General features: G+C 36.9%; 1 protein-coding gene across 2 annotated transcripts in view; it reads left to right on the top strand.

The window, feature by feature from the left end:
• Positions 1–20223, top strand: part of LOC131061086 (AUGMIN subunit 3) — a 242100-nt gene that overhangs the window by 20982 nt on the left and 200895 nt on the right. For both annotated transcript variants that reach the window (XM_057994597.2, XM_057994598.2), the window contains exons 3-4: positions 15113–15216; positions 19619–19814. In XM_057994597.2, coding sequence (XP_057850580.2) covers positions 15113–15216; positions 19619–19814 — 300 coding nt within the window. The remainder of the gene's footprint in view (positions 1–15112; positions 15217–19618; positions 19815–20223) is intronic.

The raw sequence follows: 20223 nt of genomic DNA, 5'->3' as shown, positions 1-20223 counted from the left end.
ACTCAAAAAATTCAGCACAAAGTCTCAATCCTTGAGTAATCTTCTTCTATTTCTTTCAACTTCAATTTACACACAAAAGCACAAAGTCTTTCTTGCTAAAACTTTCAACAGAGTTTGCTTGCTTGCTTTCTAAAAGATAAAAAATACAAAAGACATCAAGTATTTATAAGAGAGGAGCCTTGAAAAAAAGGTGGGAGGATCCCAACTAACTTGAGGAAATCTCTCAACCACCATGGCTTATTCCAACTGCTAACTAAGACTTATTCAAAATTACAAGTCCTATTCTAAATTGACTTGTAATCAGCTTACTCGTAATTACAAAAGTGCAAGTAATGACTTAACTTGCTATTACAAAATTGTTTTTACAAGTAAACTTGTCAAAAAGGAAACTACAATTTTGAAATTACAATTTTGAATTTACAACTAAGTGTTGAAAAACACTTATGCAGCAGCATGCTTGGCCATGTATCCTTCGAACTTCTGGATGATTATTTGCAGCTCATCAAAATTTGTCTCATGAGTATTCTTAGCAACAATCATTGTTTTCACAATAACATCGCTACAACTAAGAATTGTAGGACTATGCTTCTCAAGAGTGGAGTGGATCTCTTGGAAAAAGATTTGGTATTTTACCAAAGCTTGAATGGATGTAGCTGAAAATTGTTCATCCTTTCATTCCTGATGAATCTTTTTCTTCAAATCTAAGAGAACCTCTTCTTCCGACAACTTCTCATCCTGATTTACAATATTACAAGAACCTTTCTCACAACGAGAAACAACATCTTGCAACACTTCGGTGCGCAATCTCAAGGCATCATCAATTTCTTCAATGAGTGCCTTAAGAACAAGGGCTTTATTTTCTAAAAGTTATCCAAATTCTAGATACATGACTCTAGTAGGAATGATGCCATTCTCTTGAAGAACACTCAACTTTTCTTGTGGCATCTTGTGCCAAACTCTCAAGTTGCTTTCAACTCTTTCCAGATTCTGTTTGAAAGCTTTAGAAGTTTGGTTCAATTTCTCTTTGATCATTTCCAGCTTGACCATTACTTGGAAAACCTCTTTCAAAACCTGAGCACATAGATTAGAAATCTGCTCTACCCAAGAATCCAGTGCTTGTACTTTCTGAGCAGCTCTTTCAACTTCTTGGATTGATTCTTTTGCATTAAAAGAAGTTGAAGGATTACTCCCTCCTTCGGAAGACTTGGTGATTTCTGAATTATTGAGATAAGCTGCAGATTTTCCTCTTCCAGCTTGTCTTTCTTTGTTAGAAGTTCCTGTACCAATGAAGCCACTGAATGTTGAGCATCATGCATGACAACTGCATGTGTTTGCTTGCCTAGTCCCACCCTGGTGATCTTGTAATTAGAAGTTTGCATCTCTTCATGCGGCTTGTCCAAAACTGGTTCAACAATTTCTGCCACCTTCATCCTGTTACTATCAACTGTTACTCTTGAAATTGTCTTAGCTCTTTCATTAGCCTTAGGCTTAAGCTGCTGAAAATCAAAGATATCGGGAGAAATTTCCTGCTTCTTTCTTTTAGGAGTAAAAGAGCTTAGCCATGGAGGTAAAGCCATCAACTTTGCCTCAGAAACAGCTGGAAGTGAGGGAGAAGAAGGTTTTGTTTGAACTACAGTTGTCACCCTGGGAGAAATTTCTGTTTGAACAACAACCATTGCCTGCTTAGTAACCAAAGGATGTGACGACTGCATCATGAACTTGTCAAAATTGGAAGTGGAAGTATCAATCTCTGACATTGACAAGTCAGGCAAAGAGATGTGTTGGATTATCTTCAAAGATATTCAAAAATCCTCCTGTGAGTGATCAAGAGATGGCTCTGCCGCTGAAATTGGAATGCCACTTTGAGCAGAGACACTCAATGGAACATGATCAATGTGAATGGTGGAAAAAGAATCCACATCTGTGTTAAAAGGAGACATGGGTAAATCCAAAGGGATTTGGGATGGAACTTCATGAGGTGACTTCGAAGTTGTGGACCTAGGAGCATCATCTTCTTGTTGTTCTTCCTCTGGATCTTTACAATCAATAACATGAATGTGAAGCTGAGCTTTCTCCTTCCCTCGGACTGTTACTTCTTCAGGAGGAAGTACCATTGGTTTACTGACTCTCAACTTGATTTGTGTGCTTGAAGATGATGCGCCCTCCTTGTTATCAATTTTGATTTCATACTTAAGTCCGACAGGCCCTGTAGAATCATCTTCTTTACCAATCTTGATTTGTGATGAGTCTAACACTGTTGCTCTTGAGCCAAGTGTTGGTGTTAGCTAACTATTGGTTGAAAATTTTGTACACTTGGGGAAATATACAAAATTGTGGTTTCAACCACAACGTGTGAGTAAAACTCTCCTAATTAAGGGAAGGCTCCCCCTATCTAACTACAACTTTGAAAATAAAATAGGATGGGACAACAATCTTTCTTCTTCTTTCAAGAAAGACAATATCCTTTTCTCTTCACAGAGAAGCGATAGTGATTTGATATAAAACAACAGTAACAACTTTCGAAATGAAATGAGAGAAAGGAAATGAAGTTTCCTAAAAGCTCAAAGACTTCTGTCACTTCCTTCGGGACGGGACACCAATATCAAGCTCAAAGACTTGATTATGTGAAGTCCTATCTACCCTTTTCTATACTAACGCTATCAAGAACAAATTATAACAGCTCAAAGACTGGAATATCTTATTCTTTTGTACTTAAAACAATGGGAAGTAGTATAAGCTTAAAGACTCAGCTATTTCTCACAAAATCTGCTTCTAAATCTCTTAAGAATAAGTGCAAGCACAAAGACTTACAGCTCCTCTCAAAAGAGTATTTATTCTAATTTATATTAACCTCAAATACTTGCAGCACAAGGATTGCAAATCAAATGCGATTAAGCTCTTTAAGAAACACTTGAAAGAAAGATAATATAGAATACAAACTCAAGAATGTAGCACAAAGACTCAAAGCTTGAGCAATTTCTTTCTATTCCTTTCAATTCTTGAATTCACACATGAAAGCTCAAAGACTTCTTTGCTGTAAATTTGGTAGAGTTTTTGCTTGCTTTCCAAAAGATAAAAATTACAATAGACCCCCTCAAGTATTTATAGGAGAGGAGTCATGAGAAAAAGGTGGGAGGATCCTAACTAACTTGAGAAATTCTTTGAAACACCAAGACTTATTCAATAACTAACTATGACTTATTCCAACTACAGTCCTGTTGTGACCATTTCACACATCGCCCCATTTAAAATGGGGACCCCCTTTTTTTGCTCGTTTTTGCTCGCCTTTCGCTTTGCTTTTTTAGGGTTTTGGTAGTTTGTCAGTTGTCTGGATTAGGGTCAAGCCTTAGGGTTTCCGTTACTGTCTTTTCAGGCCAGAGTCCAGTCAGTCTTGAGAGTTTTTTTAAGCTTCCTTTTGTAGGATGCAATTTTGAATGGAATGAATTCGCTAGAATGGTCTATTTTCAATTGGAATTTTGAGTGCAGAGTCTTAATTTGTCTAAGTATGAATGATGAAATTGTGAATTTTGTCCAAATGAGTAATTTTGACCAAATTTTGAGTTTTTTGATATTTGATCCTGGGCATGGGGAATGATTTGTTTTTGCCTTGTGAAGTGATTAAACTTGTGAAATCATGATATTTTGGCCTGTAGGAGCAAAATCGCTCCTGTCCCTCAGTGAAGGACCGGAGCTCGTTTTCAAAAATCTTACCGTCCCTGCAGGGTCAAGATGAATTTCGAATTGGAAGTAATAAAGAAAGGCGCGATCTTTCTGTTGAATATAAATTGAAGAATTTCACGAACACAGAAATGCCTCAGGAAGCAAAATCGCTCCTGTCCCTCAGTGAAGGACCGGAGCTTAAAATCAAATATTGCTTTGTCCTTGCAAGATTTTAACAACTTGACAATTTGGAGAGATCCAAGGGAGTGCATTTTACCAGATGAATATAATTTGAAGACACAAACATGAAGAAAGTGGACCAAATTGCAAAAATCGCTCCTGTCCCTCAGTCAGGGACCAGAGCGAAATCCATTGTAGCTCCCGTCCCTCTCCCAGGGACCAGAGCGAAATTCTTCATAAGGCATGTTTTAAACAAAGATCAAGCAAGTTTTATGTTTGAAGGCAAGAAAGGAGGTGAATTGAACTCGTTGAAGACAAATTGAAGATTACCAAACATCTACAAGGGACCCAAATGCCTAGGTTCGCTCCTGTCCCTCAGTCAGGGACCAGAGCGATTTTTACCTTAGACAGATTTCTTGCCAAGTCAGAGCAAACTCCAAGGCATGGATGAATGAAACGGAGCATAACAAGACCATTGAAGATAATTTTTGAAGTTAGCAAAGTGAGATGAAGCCTACAAGAGCAAGATCGCTCCTGTCCCTCAGCCAGGGACCAGGGCGATATGATGATTATGTTGCCTTTCCGCTAAGTTTAAACCTCTCCAAGTCAAGATGAAGGGTGGCAAGGGCGTCTCGAAGCGTCTCAATGATGAACGAAGTATCCAAAGTCGCCAGTGTTGAAGGAATTACACCAAGACACCCAGTTCGCTCCTGTCCCTCAGGCAGGGACCAGAGCGAAAGTATTCAAATGAGGCTAAATTTGGGTTGCTATTCACATTCTGAATGTTTGAAAGAGAGTAAAGGAAATTGTTTTGCACTTTGAAGATAATTGCAAATTAGTATGATGAAGATTTTGCACCAAGACACCCAGTTCGCTCCTGTCCCTCAGGCAGGGACCAGAGCGAAATTTTCATGAGGGCTTAGATTTTGAAAGTTGATCGCATTTTAAGTGTCCAAGGGGATCAAAGGGACTTCATTTTACGCAATGAAAGCAGTGGCAAATTGATGAAAGCAAGCATGAGCCCAGGGCATTGAAGTTCGCTCCTGTTCCTCAGTCAGGGACTAGAGCGATATTCATCATATTGGCCAAATCCTTCCAAAATCACGTTAAGTCAAGATCATGTGAGGTGGTAAAGGGTCTAAGGCATCTTAAGAAGGTGATATACAAAGGTTTCGAACGTCAAATGACTATCAATTGAGCCAAGGAAGCTATATCGCTCCTGTCCCTCATCAGGGGACCAGGGCGATTTTCATTAAATCATTCGTTTTCCTTCAAGATCACGTCAAAGTCAAGGTTCGCAAGATCAAAAACATCATTCAGGAAGCAATGAATGAAGAACAAAGGTTGAAGGATGACAAGTTTTGACTAGAACATGGAGGTTGCTCCTGTCCCTCTCCAAGGAACCAGGGCGATAATCCTCCAAACATCGAATATGCCTTGTAGAAGCCAAGTAAAACAAGCGTGGAGTAAAGAAACAATGTTATTACCTGCTATATGATGGAGATTGGAGATCGAACAAGCGAGATCAAGGAGAGAAACACCAGGATCACTCCTGTCCCTCTCCAAGGGACCAGAGCGATATCACCTCAAGAGGCACTCATTTACAAAGTCAAGTCACCCAAGTTCGAAATTCATAGCAAAAACGCCAGTTTCAACGTAAGGATGGAGATTTTAAACGTCAAAAGTGCAAGAGTCAAGACCAAGTTGAAATTTCGCTCCTGTCCCTCAGTCAGGGACCAGGGCGATGAGGTTTGCACTTTTCCATTTTCAAATTTTGGCGCTAACAAACATTTTTTTTTTAATTTATTTTAAATGCTAAATTCGATAAATTTAAAAATTCAATTAAATTAGCATTTAAAATTTGCGCAAGATATTAATTAATTATTTTTGCCTTGTAAAAAAATCGAATTTGTTAATTAAAAAACGATGGCAATTAATTAATTAATTAATTATTAATTAATAAAAAAATCAAATGGAGCGCTTGGATTGGGTTTATTTTATCAAAGTGGGCTTTATTATTTATTTAAAAATCGTTTTAATTGCTATATTTTGCAAAAAGTCGGCCTAAAAGGATGGGTGGTATAAGCGCTTATAAAGGGAGGTGAAAGATTTCATTTTCACCTCGTCATTTAATCATCTTTACATGCGATTTGAGGAAGACAAAGGAGAAATGCGAGTTGTGTTTTAAGGTGCGAATTTCATCAAAGGAAGGCGTAAACATCAATCTAAGGGGTGCGAACCTTAGTTTCATTTGTGCGAACTTGTCAAAGACATTGGAAGATCACGTCAAGGACATCCCAAAGGTGGCGAAGTTGCTATTTTGAAGAGGAGATCACGTTGGAGCCATCTAATATCAATTTTGCCTAGGCGAATCCATTTGTTTTGCATTTTAGAGTTAGCTCTCAAGTGAGGTATGGCGATATGGTTTTATCGTTTTAATTTTGAATTGTTGATCGTCGTAGCCTAGATTTTGAATTTTGAAATTTTGAATTCCCTTAGCTCAATCGTTTTTTTTTAGGAAATGATAACTCAAAGACTTATCATGAAGTTTCCTAAAATTAATCTAATCTATGTTATGAATTGAAAGATCTAGTTTCTCATTATGAAATGTTGTGTAGGTATGGCGACCCCGAAGGCGGGAGCATCCACCAGTCGTCCAACTCTCATGAAGGAAGATCAAAAGACCGAAGAAGTGGAAACCAAGATCGTGTCGAAGTGGAGCAACATTGGAGATACCAACTTGGGCAACTTCAGCACGAAGAAGTTTCGAGATGTCCCTTACATTGGCAAGCCATCACCTGTCGCCTGGACGATAATTGAAAGTGGCATCATTAAGGCGGCCGGCTTCCCTCCAGCAGTACAGTGTCATGAGTTGATGATCGAGTGTGCTCGTCATTATGATCCTCAATCCAGAACGATCGTGTCCAAGGAAGGAAACACTTTGGCGTACCTTTCAGAGGAAGCTATAAGTGAGGCTTTCCATCTTCCAGAACACAGAGATATGGTCTACAAGAGCATAGAAGGAGCCAGGTCAATGTACGAAGATGATCCAGATGCTTGCCTAAGCATCATTAACAAGAACTGGTTACTCAAGAGTCGTCCTCGCCTGAGCAAGGTACCGAACACACCACACAGGATTGATTTCCAGGAGGAGTACAGAGATTTGATTACAATGCTCAACCGAGTCACAGGTGCACCTCAAGCTTTTTACTTTGAAAAGTGGATGTTCTACTTCATCCAGGTGATCGTTCAAGGGAAAGGAACAATTCATTGGGCTAGAATGATTAGCCATTGCTTGGATGTACAGTTGAGGAGACTCAAAGCTACCAAGTCCTTCCACATGAGTTCATACGTCATCTATGCCTTGATCAGGAGCTTCGAGTACGCAGGACTACCTCACAGAGGAGTGATTGGAAGAGGACCCGGCGAGGTCAGAGTTTGTGATTCCTACGTTCACTTGCATCATCCGCCAGGAAGCAACTACAAGTTAGTTAATGATACCTTCACTATGAACATCACAAGGACGTTGCAAGGCGGGATTCACAATAGATTATCTCAGGATGCACAGGAATTAGTAAAGAGGTATGGTGCTTGGTTTATTCAGTTTTCGAAGTTCACTTATATCAGAGTTCATGGATGTCCTTCACCTCCATACATGTTGCCGAGATATCCGACAGACAGAATTGTGTTACTTGAGGTAACAAGACAGTTGGCAGCTTATGCGAAGGCATTCAGACACAGACATGGAAATGGAGTTCCGGTACCTATCATATTGGGCAATTCAGTCGAGGTATGTCCTAATGCTTTAGCCATGGATGACGCAGAGAAGGAGTTAGCTTTGTATTCTTTTTCATTCTTTGCTTTGAGGGAGAGTTTTGATCCACATGGGTATATAGAGGAGACAGTCGGTAGGAAGTTTAAGCATGAGTTTCAGATTGAAGATTTTATGATGAATCTCTTAGACGATCTTGAAGTGAAAAGAAAGATGCATTCTAGATTGCCTTTGGATTTCATCAGGAAATGCAAGATTTACAGAGTGGCCGACCAAGCTCAGGGCAGTGGCAGACATCTCCAGTCATCCTATGATCGAGAAAGCAAATCAGTAAGGTTAGATTGGAATGAGCCCAAGGTCGTGGATCTAGATGCTTTGATGGCTCCAGTCTTGTCTTGTACTCGCAGATGGGTTGATGTGCAGCATCAGAAGTTGAGAGAGCAAGGCATAGCTATGACTTTCACTTTGGAAGAGAAGCCAGCCGAAGGTGGGGCTAGTGTAAGCGAAGGTAATCCTAATCCCAGAAATGCAAATGAAGGCAACCTTCGAAGTGCAAGTGAAGGCGATCTCCATCCAAGAGGCTCGAAGAGGAAAGAGAGACCTGGAAAGAGAGAATCTTCCAAGAAGAAACAAGAGGCCAGCCGAGATCGTTCATCCGGTACATCTTCTCGACAAGAGAAAAGGACACTTGAAGTGGAAGAGTCTATGGAGTCGATGGTTTAGAGTGATAAAGAAGGACAGGTACCTCAAGGGTCACCAAGTGGATCTCTCCAAGATTATGAGTTACATGAAGACAAGAATAATGATGAGGTAACATCTCCTCACAGAGAAGAAGAAATATTGCATAAGGAAATACAGGTCAAAGAGACAAGATCAGCTATCCCAGATTGGTTGAAAGAAAGATTAACAAAGGTGATTGTGATCGAGGACGAAGACAATGTGATTGATTTAGAGAGCCTTGTTGGACATTCCCAGGAAGTGACAGAGAAGAGAAAGGCTACCAAGATGTCTAAGATGATTAGAGATGAGACTGGATCCAGAAAATTACAGATAGCTACACCGGTAGTGGACAAGTATGAGGGCGAGATCCTAGCAGAGGAATATGATGTAGAGACATTTGAGCTAGGTCCATCCACAGCTGAGCAGACACTAGATGATGCCATAGATTCCTTTGAAGCATTGAAGGACAAGCTTAGAGAAGAAATGGAGAAGAGTAGAAAGCTCGAGAGAGAGGTCGGTGCATGGAGAACATATTTCAGCCATCTCAATCAGCCTTTGGGACGTCAGGATCCAGCAAGATCACCTATACAGGCACTTCCCCTTCAATCAATTGGTGAGGCAGAGAGATTCAGGAGTATGGTCCAGCGTATGAGTACTTGGATGGATAAATCTCATACAGTTGCCGTAGAATTTGCAACAAGGATGATGAAGACTATTCATAGGGCTATTCAGGTTCTTGAGATCATCCACAATTTGATGATAACGGTAGCCGCTTTTGCTCATACCAAGGATGTTATCATTCCGGTCTTGAAAGTAATTAGACAAACATCGAGGAAGGTCCTAGCGCAGGAAAAGATTATAGATGGAGGACCTCACAGTTTACTTCAATGGTCAACCTTACTCCAGATGAAGGAGGTTCTCTTTGAGGACATCAGTACTAGGTGCAGTCATGTTGAGGAGGTGATCAACCCGATCCAGGACAGAGTATTTGAGGTACTACGTACCATTCTTGGCAGGAGGATCGAAGTTGAGACAGATGTGGATTTACAGGAATTGGAGGATAGGATTAAGGTCATCTTTTGCAAGGACGTCAATATCACAGATGAGCAACAGGACCAGATGTTTGCTACCATGCTCCTGATTGAAAAGACTAAGGAACTTGAACTTACATGGGACGCAGCTCTTCTAGATGCATTTGATCAGGTCATCCACTTGGAAGAAAGAATGAAGAATCTTCCCGAGATTCCAATTGCTGAGATCGAGGGAATCGTATCAAGATTCATTGCATATGCTAAAAAGGAGCATTGGAAAGGGAATAAGATTCTAGATGAGAGGTTGTTATAGATGACATGACACCTTAATTGTCATTGGTCTATGTCTCCTAGATTTTCGTGCCAAATTTATAATTGGCTATGCATTTAATGTTGTGCAATAAAAGGGGAACTATTTGTAACAAACCCTAATTAGGGTTTAGGTGTCATGATCTCGACTGTTGATCTGCTTTCAATCTGGACCATTCATTGTAATTGAGGATGCTATTTATACCCTCATTTTCATTTCATTTGGAAGAGAGATAGTTAAGAGATTAGAGAGAGAGTTTGATGTATTAGAGAGATTAGAGTTTAGAAGCAATTTATTTTGTAGCAAGATTGAGTTTGAGGAAAGGAATTCAAACAATTGTTGTATATGATGACTTTGAAATCAATGAAATATTGAAGTTATGGTGTTTTGTTGCAACTTTCTTGGTTATCTTCATGGTTGTTCAATTCATTTGAATCATGCTCAATCAAAGTAGTGTGTTAATTTGAAGGACATAGTGTGAGACTCGATCTTTGGTAGGATTCGTAATCCAAACCACTAGCTTCTTGCTGATTGTAGGAACGCCTTGCGTGGTCGACTGGAGATATTTGAATCACTTAACCTTCAATCATTATTGTATCTTGGATATGTACCTTAGTGGTAGTGTCTTTGATCTTTGATGCATTGAAAATCATTTGTTACCTTAGAAGATCGCACCAATTTCAATTAAGTTGTTATTTTATGGCAAAATTGAAGTTGGTTGAATCTTGCCAAGTCTTGTCCACATGAAGTCATTCTTAGGGTTAGACTAGATTAGACTTCTTGCAAAACCCTATCCTTTTGTTATTTTTTGAAAGCTTCTTTAATTTAGCAAAGACTTTCGGAGTGTAAGGCCCCTTGAGGACACAACAAATCACATCATACCGCTGGTGCTTATCCACACGTAGAGACCCTACTAACCAGAACATTGGAGTCATCCTAACTGATCCTTCTTGCGAAATCTTCAGCAGTTAGAGACTTTATTCAAGAGAGGATAAGATGCCTTTAGGTATTTTATTCTGTGTATGATTGTGTACAAAATACACGTCAACAAGTCCTAATTGAACACAACTTGTAGTTGCTTTACATGTAATTACAAAAGTGCAAGTAATGTGTTGACTTGCAATTACAAAGTTATTTTTTTACATGTAACTTGTCAAAACAAAATTACAAATGCATAACTAAAACTATTCCATGTGTAAATTACAACTCTAACTGCATCATCCTTTGTTTGTGATGAATACAAATTTCTTTCACCAAAATCGGCAGGAAAAGAGGGAAGAAAGACGTATTCAAACCCCACGCAAGAGAGGAGGAAATACGCCCAACTATGGAGGAAAAATGTGGCCAAGGGAAAGCCAAAAACGCCTAGCAAGGAGGAAAAACGTGGCTCTATAACCAGCAAATGTGGAGTAAAAACATCCCATGCCTCCTTCATTCAATGCCCTTCATCTAGAAAATCGCATTCAAAGCCATTAAAATCGGGTTCTTGAGAGCAAGAATGCAGGCCGGGTTCTTCATTTGCAAATACAAGTAGCAAATGCCTTCAAAAAAGATGCAATCGGGTTTTAGAAACCCCATTGCAAGTTTTAATTACTTCACTTTCCCCTTCCTTGGGCAAATTCGGGTTTGAAAGGAAGAAGAGGAAAAAGAAATAACAAAACAACTTGTAATAGGGAAATAAAATCCCTATTACAAATTTTAAAAACATAAAGGAACATAAAGACTTGCAATAGGGAAATAAAATCCCCATTACAAGTTTAAAATAACATAACTTAAATAATAAAAGACTTGTAATAGAGAAATAAAATCCCTATTACAACTAAAAGCAACACATAAAAACTTGTAGTAGGGAAATAAAATCCCTATTACAACTTAAAAACATAAAGTAGGAACTTTTATGAGAACTTACAAGTTCTCATTAAACTTATAATTTTAAAGTCACTTGTAATTTGTCCAAAAAGTTCCTACAACAATTTAAAAGACATAAAAAGGGAAGGGAAAATAAATTTAAAAAACAAGTTACAAGTTTTAATAAAGTGCACTTGTAATTGCTTTTAAAAATCCCTACAACACAAAACAAAAGAAAACTCCTAACCTGCAATAGAAGGAAAATTTCCCACTTGCAGTTAGGGAAAAAAATAAAAAAAATTGAAGGAAAGACATAGCAAACGAACTCGAAACGCAATGAAATTTGAAATGTGAATCGAGGATGGACTGAAGATCAGTCCAGTTCACCAAGGAGCAAAATTTTGCCTCGGGGAGCGTGCCTTAAGAGTAAAATTTTCATTTTTGAACAATGTTTTTTAAAGGGGTTGTCCTATTTCTGTGAATATAAAAATATAGACAACATAGGGTAAGTGATAGAGACTGTCTATAGTATGCATAGAGAGGGTAACATATCTTCAAGCCGTGCATGGTGGTGAATTCATCGTCTCTTTGTTGTGAGACCACCCAAATTCACTCATGTTCCCAGCATGATAATTGTATTGCATCCAAGTTTATCCCTTGGTGTGATAACACCTACGGTATCACCTGATGTAAACCTTATAAATATTCCAACAAGGATAATAGCATATATAAAATAAAGAAATTAATTATAAAAGAAATATATAAAAGAAATCAATTATTAAAATAATGTCTTCAAAAGGAAATAGATTATTAATTAATGTTAAACAATTAAATGAGGTTAATATAAATAAATGTTCAAATAATGTTATTATTAATTGTTTAATATATTTAAATGATGTTGAAATATTAAATGAATGGAGAATCGCATAAAGTAAGTATATTAAGTATGTTAATGGGGATATAATCCAACACGGGGAACTAAACACCACGATGGCCCCCCCGCAGGAAGTGGTGGGACGGGGGTCGCAGCCTGGGCTGCGACCACCATCACACCCCTTCCTGCGGAAGGGACCCCGTGGTGGGTCGCGACCCTTCCCCTCCACGGGATATGAAGGAAGGTCTTCGCAAAATGAAGGGGGACAAAAAGGAAGGGAGGCGGGAGGATAGCAAGTGGACTACGGTCTAGGAACTTCAACAGCAGGCTGCATACTGCGACAGGTAAGTGGTGTCTACGGTTGACAGAGTATATATATGTGTGTGGATGTGTGTGCCACACACACACATATATAGTAATGAATATTTTTAATATATGTTAATGAATAGTTCTAGATATATGTTAATGAATATTTGTGAATATACGTTAATGAATAGTTCTGAAAATATGTTAATGAATATTTGTGAATATATGATAATGAATAGTTCTGAATATATGTTAATGAATACATGTTAATATAGGAATATGTAAATGTAGATTATGGAATGAAAAATGATAATTAATTGTAGAATGTAATATGAATGATATGGCTATATGATGGAGGCTATTGGAAGGAAATTTCCTTAGCCTAATGCAGGGATTATGATAATCCTTGGTAGGCAGTATATACTGAGTATCTATATGCATATATGTTATGGCTTGGATGACAAAAACTCATCCAAGAAGAGACGGATCTGACCGGTCCTCTCTAGTAGACTTGGATGATGAGATGCATCATCCAAGGCAAGGAATTGATCATATATGATGGTCTTCCTTGGTAGGCTTGGATGTAAGACGTTATATCCAAGATAGGATTCGAATCATCTGTCGATTTCTTGGTATGGCTTGGAACCAAGATGGGTTCCAAGAAGGCGAGCTTTACAGCCGCCTAAAGGACATGTCCTAGTACTGCATTCGTATCCTTTTTATTAAATAAGAATTGAGATTAGTTTTAATTAAATAATTGAAGTTTAATTGTAAATTAGATTAATTACATATATATATTTGTTGCTTTCTAACAGTCTGTTTTGCAGGACAGTGATCTCTAACTAGTAGGGACATTACACTCGGCCACCTCTTCTTGATTTGAAGTGTGTGGCAGTGTGTTGGTCAGATTTCATCACGTCTTAGGAAAATTCATTACGTTGGCAGCCATGAGTGCAGTTATGTGCTGTATCACTTTTGCAAGATAAGGCCTTCTTGTTTTGTGGTGTCGATTTCTTCTATGGCTTCAGCTCTACTTTGGAGGCTATTATCATTTTGTTCTAGGAAATGTGAGTCTAAGAGAGAAACACACTTTGAAGATAATTTGTTTATTGCTTGTTTTACTTCCATTGCTGCCAGGATTTATTGTAGTCAATCATATATGTTGGCTAGGGTGATATGTAGATTGGATTCCTTGTTTTCGGACATTTTTATAGTTGTTTTGGAGGAAGGTGGTGGTGAAAGGCAGTTAAGGTTGATTCCTTAGTCAAACACCACTTCATTACCAATGGAATGTTAAGGGAAGTGCTATTAACTATTAAGTTCATTTGGATTTTGGGTGCTTCACTTGACATAGTCAAACAAGTGGGCCTTGTAGTATGGGGAGAGAATAGATAATATAAGGCTAGTGTCATTAAATTTATTCTGTTTCAATAAGGTTATAGGAGTGAGTCTGAGGATTGGAAAATCGCCTGCTTAAAATGTAGGCCTTGCATGCTGCATTTGAATTCGGTTTGCAAGCAAAGAAAACGTGTGCAGAAATTGGAACAAACAAAGAAAGCAAACAAACACATTTAGATAAACCTTGCATGCCAAACATTTTTTTCGGTGATGCAAAATTGTCTGTCACTGATCTAAGAATGTGTTAAAAACTTAAACTTGACATTCCTCTCATATGCTGATGTAAGAATGTCTTGAGAAATTAAATCTAACATTCCTTTCATAAACCCAAATCTAATTGCGTATAAACAATAGGAGTGATGCAAGAATGCTTGCTGTCTACCTAGAGAAAATGACATCACTCGGACTTACTGTTGGTAGAGCATTGGCTATTGAAGGACTCTTTTCTTTGATCTAAAATGACAATACGCTAGTTCATCTCCATGTTCAGTCTTTCCTTATTTTTGGTATTCATTATTATGGCGATATGTTTTTCTTTGTTTATATATTGTTGAAACCTCATCTTATGGATACAATGTGTTGGTGTTTTTCAAGAGCAACTGTGCATTGTAGTTTACCTTTCGTTTATGTCTTTAATTTTGAAGAACCTTATCTGAATTTATGTGATACATTTTTTATTTTTTATAGTTCCCAAAGCACATGGTGTAAGAACTTGTGATCATCTGTACTACTTGAGAATGTCTAACACTAATTGGGGTTGTCTTGCCATGCTTGTTTTGTTTGACTAGTTTAGTGATTATTTCTCAACATGATATTAAACGGAAAAACAGGACTTAAAGTGTTATATGCTTGAAATTTAATTTATCTTAATTTCTAGCTTTATTTTGTTTCTTTTTACCTGCAGTATACATATTATACCAGTGTAATGTTCTTGATGGTATCCTGTTGGATTTTATGCTTTTATCACATTGTCATGCTCAATTTACAATTAATACTTACTATTTTTCTTGTAGGGAGAGGATCTGGATTTCGCTTATGAAAGTATTTCTGCATTCTCAAGCAGGAGAAGCAATCAGGAAGCTGTTTTGGGGACAGAGGAATCTTTGACAGAAATCAGGTAGATCTGGTTCAAAAGATATGATGTTTAGGAGAAGGTATCATGTCCAGTAAATTTTAAGCTAGAACAAGTGGATCCTTTAGCAGAAGTAAACTTGTGCTGATGCTTTACTTTGTTACTGACTTTCTCTTTTCTATGCACATGAAAGTGCAGTGAAAAATAGAGGCTTTTGAGTGATCAACAATATGTTTATACAAGCTAGCTAGTTTGAGGGAAGAAAATTGTGATACCTATATTAGAAGCAACTGGCATTCATGCTTATTTTGCTACCGAGACTCTATTATCTCTGCTTGAGAATGGCAACTGTGCATGAGAATGGCAATGCAATTTAGAGATTTTTGGGAGATTATGAATATGCTCATACAAACCATCTAATTTGAGGGTATTAATGTTTACTACTGAGGGCATTAATGTTTACTACTGTTTGGAAACTAGAATGTAGGCTGTATACCTTATCTGGTATTTCTTTTCTAGATTTAAAATAAGTAAATTATAGGAAAAGAGTTACAATCTATATTATACTAGTAATCTCTTTTGCGATTCGTAGAAATATTGTGTTATAGTATTGATATCTCAGATCCTTATTTCTATACGGTTCATGCAAATTTCTAGTCTCTTTGTTAAAGCTATTTGCAGCCTGAAAGAATGGTTTTCCCTAGTATCTGTCTGATCAAACTATACCAGGCTGCATAAGCTTTCTACTAGTCAGACAAATGTGATTCCTATTAATCAACCAAATTATTCCTTTACTGATTGTATTGCCTATTTCATTGAATTGTTTGTAGGTTGCCAATTAGTAATGTTCTAACCTTTTAAACTCAAATCAGTTAGTGAAAAGTGTTTCTCTTAAGTGCTCTCTTGAGAAGATAATTTGTGGAAATCATCACAGTATTATCTTGATAGTTGGGAAGATATGCTATTTTCATTTCTTCACCTTTTTTAATTGTGTAGTCAGGATAAGGGAAGGAATAGGTAGTGATGCTTGAACCAAAAATGTATTTATGTTAGACATTGTTAAACAGATAGACATGTTTGTAGTTGTCATTGATGTCAAAAGGAGATATGCAGATTATATAGTAACCGTTACTCAGATTTGATAGTGTTAAATTTTGGATCGGATTTGATATGTAAGTAGTTTTAAATTTATTTCTATTACTTAGTTCACAACTAAGATATATTACTATGAACTCTATGTGCAGGTTGCTGCGTATATGAGGAGAACACAACTTAATTCACAGAGTATTTGCTAGACTGCAAATGAAGGAGATCGATGTCTTATGGCTTGCACTTTCGATTTATGTACTTGCCTTTTAGAATCGAAATCTATCATGATATATATAACACGGTTTAGGCATGTCGATGAATGGACATGCCTCTACGTACGTGGAGACATGTTGATGAATAGACATGCCTCCACGTACGTGGAGACATGTCTCTTCATTGAGATGGCTCTTTGAATACCGATTCATATAACTGTTTGTTAGCAAGATAACGATTCACATAATCGTTTGTTATTATTAACAGCAGGTACCGATTCACATAATCATTGGTTATTATTAACAGCAGGTAACGATTCACATAATCGTTTTGTTATGAAGATCGACTATAGTCGATTCAAACAGCGATTAATAATATCAAACTGTTTAATGTGGATGATCGATTTATATTGATCACTCCATTTGATCAATATAATCGATACTTATGATCATTTAGCAAATGATAAATACTTCGGTGCTCATATTCAATTTGGTATAACCAACATGATTATAAATTCAATTTAATCACTAGGATAATATAATCGATATTACGTATCGATTCAACATGAATTTAATCTCATTGATTTATCAACAACATGATTAATGGTTTAATATTCCAATCATAAATTATGTATATTTAAGTATTCATATATATAATAATAATAAGAACACTTATTATTATTACATATATTGATATGTATATATACATATTAACAAATCATTAATCATGCTGATGGTATAATCAACATTACTTATACATATGATTTGATGAGATTACTCCGACCGAAGCTATAAATCATCAACACTCCCTCTTAGCTAGGGAGGAGGATCATAAGGTACTCATAGTAGAACTACACATAGTGTAGTAGATATCATTACGTGATATCAAGAGCAATGGAATGGTCTACAAATATCAACACTTATGATATTTACCAAAAGCCCACAATATCCATTATGGTATGTGCACTAGCATCAACCATATGATGCCTACCATAGGGATATAGAAGATCATGGCATACCCACAGATATTAAGCACTTAATATCGACCATGACATATCTCAACAATCCAACCTATAGATATCAACCTTATGATATATAGTTGATATTGTTTTAAGAGATATGGACTATCATGACATGTTCATAGATATCAACCATATGATATCTATCATGATAGACTGTAGAGTTATTGTAAGGTCGTCACCGTCCAATAACTACTAGAAGTACAAGTGATTATCATTCAGAAGTCGTCACTTTTTAATGATGCACATAGGTGCCCATAAAGTCATGAAATGAGAAAAGGAGTTTATATTAAACATCTTTAGAATATATTAGTACAATAGTAATGCTGAGACTCAATCTCAGAATTTACATTTCAATCATATCAAGCTTACCTCTGAAGTGTTCTACCTTTGTTTTGGCGAGAGGCTTAGTGAGAATGTTTGCTGTTTGATCTTCAGTACTAATATACCTCAACTGGATTACCTTTCTCTCCACCATGTCTCTAACATAGTGATAAGGTATTTCAATATGTTTGGATCTGTCATGAAATACTGGATTTACTGAAAGCTTTATACAACTCTGGTTGTCATAGCGGATGATGGTAGGATCTAAGGATTGTCCAAACAATCCTACAAGGAGTTTTCTCAACCATATTGCTTCTCATGCTCCCATAGATGCTGCAATGTACTCTGCTTCTGTGGAGCTCTGAGCAACTGATGATTGCTTTCTGCTAAACCAGGATATCACAGCTGATCCTAAATTGAAGCAGCACCCTGATGTGCTTTTACGATCCACCACACTTCCGGCCCAATCTAGGTCTGTATATTCATATAAGTTTAGATCTACATCTTTATACTTTAAGCCATATCTAATTGTTCCACGAAGATATCTCAATATGTGTTTTGCTGCAACTATATGTAACTGCTTTGGTTGACACATGAACTGACTGAGTGCTTTCACAACATAACAAATATCATGAGATTGAAGGAGAATTCTCAGCAGAAGAAGGTACTTGAAGAGGGAAACCAGATGATCATCAATCTAAATATTGAGATTGAAGAAGGTAAAGAAGAGGTAATTAGTTAAGAACTCATGTTAAAGTCTGAAAATTGTTAAAAGTTAGAATGTGAAGTAGTAACTTTGAAGAATGAACTTAAACAATTGAAGATGTTGTCTGATAAAAAAGTTAATTTTGAAAAGAGTTCTGAGTTGTTAGATGAAATGATAGCCAAATAGAGGTTAGACAATTGTAAATCTGGTTTGGGTTTTGAAAAAGGCCAAAGTTCGAGTAATTTTCTTGATAATTTTCAAGCATAGATATGTTTTGATCCGTTAGTCGAAGACTAAGCTATCTCATGGCATGATAACGGATTTTCTCAATGGAATGATTCATTATTTACTTTTAGTTATAGTTATTGATACTTGAACTAAAATGAAATTCATCCTGGATTATTCTCAACCATGGAAGGAAAAGGTAGTGATAGTTGAACCAAACATGAATTTAATCCTCGATTATTTTTAAGCATAGATGTGTTTTGATCCTTGAGTCAAAAACTAAATTTCCTCCTGGCATGATAGTGGATTTGTAAAACAGAAGGATTCCTTTATTACTCTCAGTTCTAGTTATTGATACTTGAACTAAAAATGAAATCAGTCCTGTAATTTTCTCAAGCATAGATTATGATGGTATATGTTTCTTGAAATCATTTCCTAGAAATAATTTCATAGATTTGGTTTCTGATGTGCATATTGTTTCTGTGCACTGTGTTAATTGCAAGTTTGGTGGGTGAATATTTTAGCGATGAAATCAAGATAACCTTCACTTTTTTGAGTCTTATATTTCAGAAACTGAAGCAAATATTTCTACAAGAAAGCCAAGATGATTGGGGACGTAGCATAGATTTCAGAAAGTGTAGCTAGTTTATCCAATGTGGATGCAATTATATTTTACCATTCTGAATGAACTAGTTTGCATGAAAATTTGTGTACAACTGTCTTTGCATAGGTGCTCTTTGTCAGAGATGTAGAAATTTGAAATCTAAATTATTTTCACAACTTTATCATGACTGGGTGTATTTTTTGCAGTTAACTGTCTTTCTGTCTTAATACATATTAATTATTTTTGTCTTGTTTTGCTTGCATGGCAGGGAAGCGACGACAGCATATAGAGCAGAAGCTTTAGAATTGCAAAAACGATTGAGGCGTTTGCAGAATCAGTTTGATTTGCTCAGTGGTCAAGCTTCAGCTTTGATTCAAGGAAGACGAGCACGGGTGGCAGCAACATCTTCAACAAATGGACAACTGCTATTTGTAGATGAAAAACTTGCTAGCAGGAATATGGAGGTATGAAGCGGAGAGATGCTTTGTAATAGAAGGAATCTGTCATAGCTGAGTTTTTGTTGAGTAGGAAAATCCCGTTTCTTAAAAGCTTGAATGCTTTTTATGTATATAGTCCTGCTATATATTGACACAATATTAGATCCCTAGAAGGTAAGTGTATTATGAACATTTCTTTAATTAACCTTGAAATATCTTCAAGCAAGATTTTCACTCCCTAAGGATATCTTGTAAAGTTTATAAGGTTTACATTTGTAGGTAGATATCTCATAGCCAAATTATACCACATTAAAAAATGGACCATTTTTTTAGTGGGTTGAGGAGTTGTAGAGTAATAGTATGGTATTTTATAAGAATATAAATAGATGTGTGAATAGTTGTCTTCAACCATCTAAAGCATATAAGTCATGCCCTT

The sequence above is a fragment of the Cryptomeria japonica genome, chromosome 4 (assembly GCF_030272615.1).
Source record: "Cryptomeria japonica chromosome 4, Sugi_1.0, whole genome shotgun sequence".
Classification (NCBI taxonomy): domain Eukaryota; kingdom Viridiplantae; phylum Streptophyta; class Pinopsida; order Cupressales; family Cupressaceae; genus Cryptomeria; species Cryptomeria japonica.
This window is presented reverse-complemented; position numbering and strand designations above follow the sequence as displayed.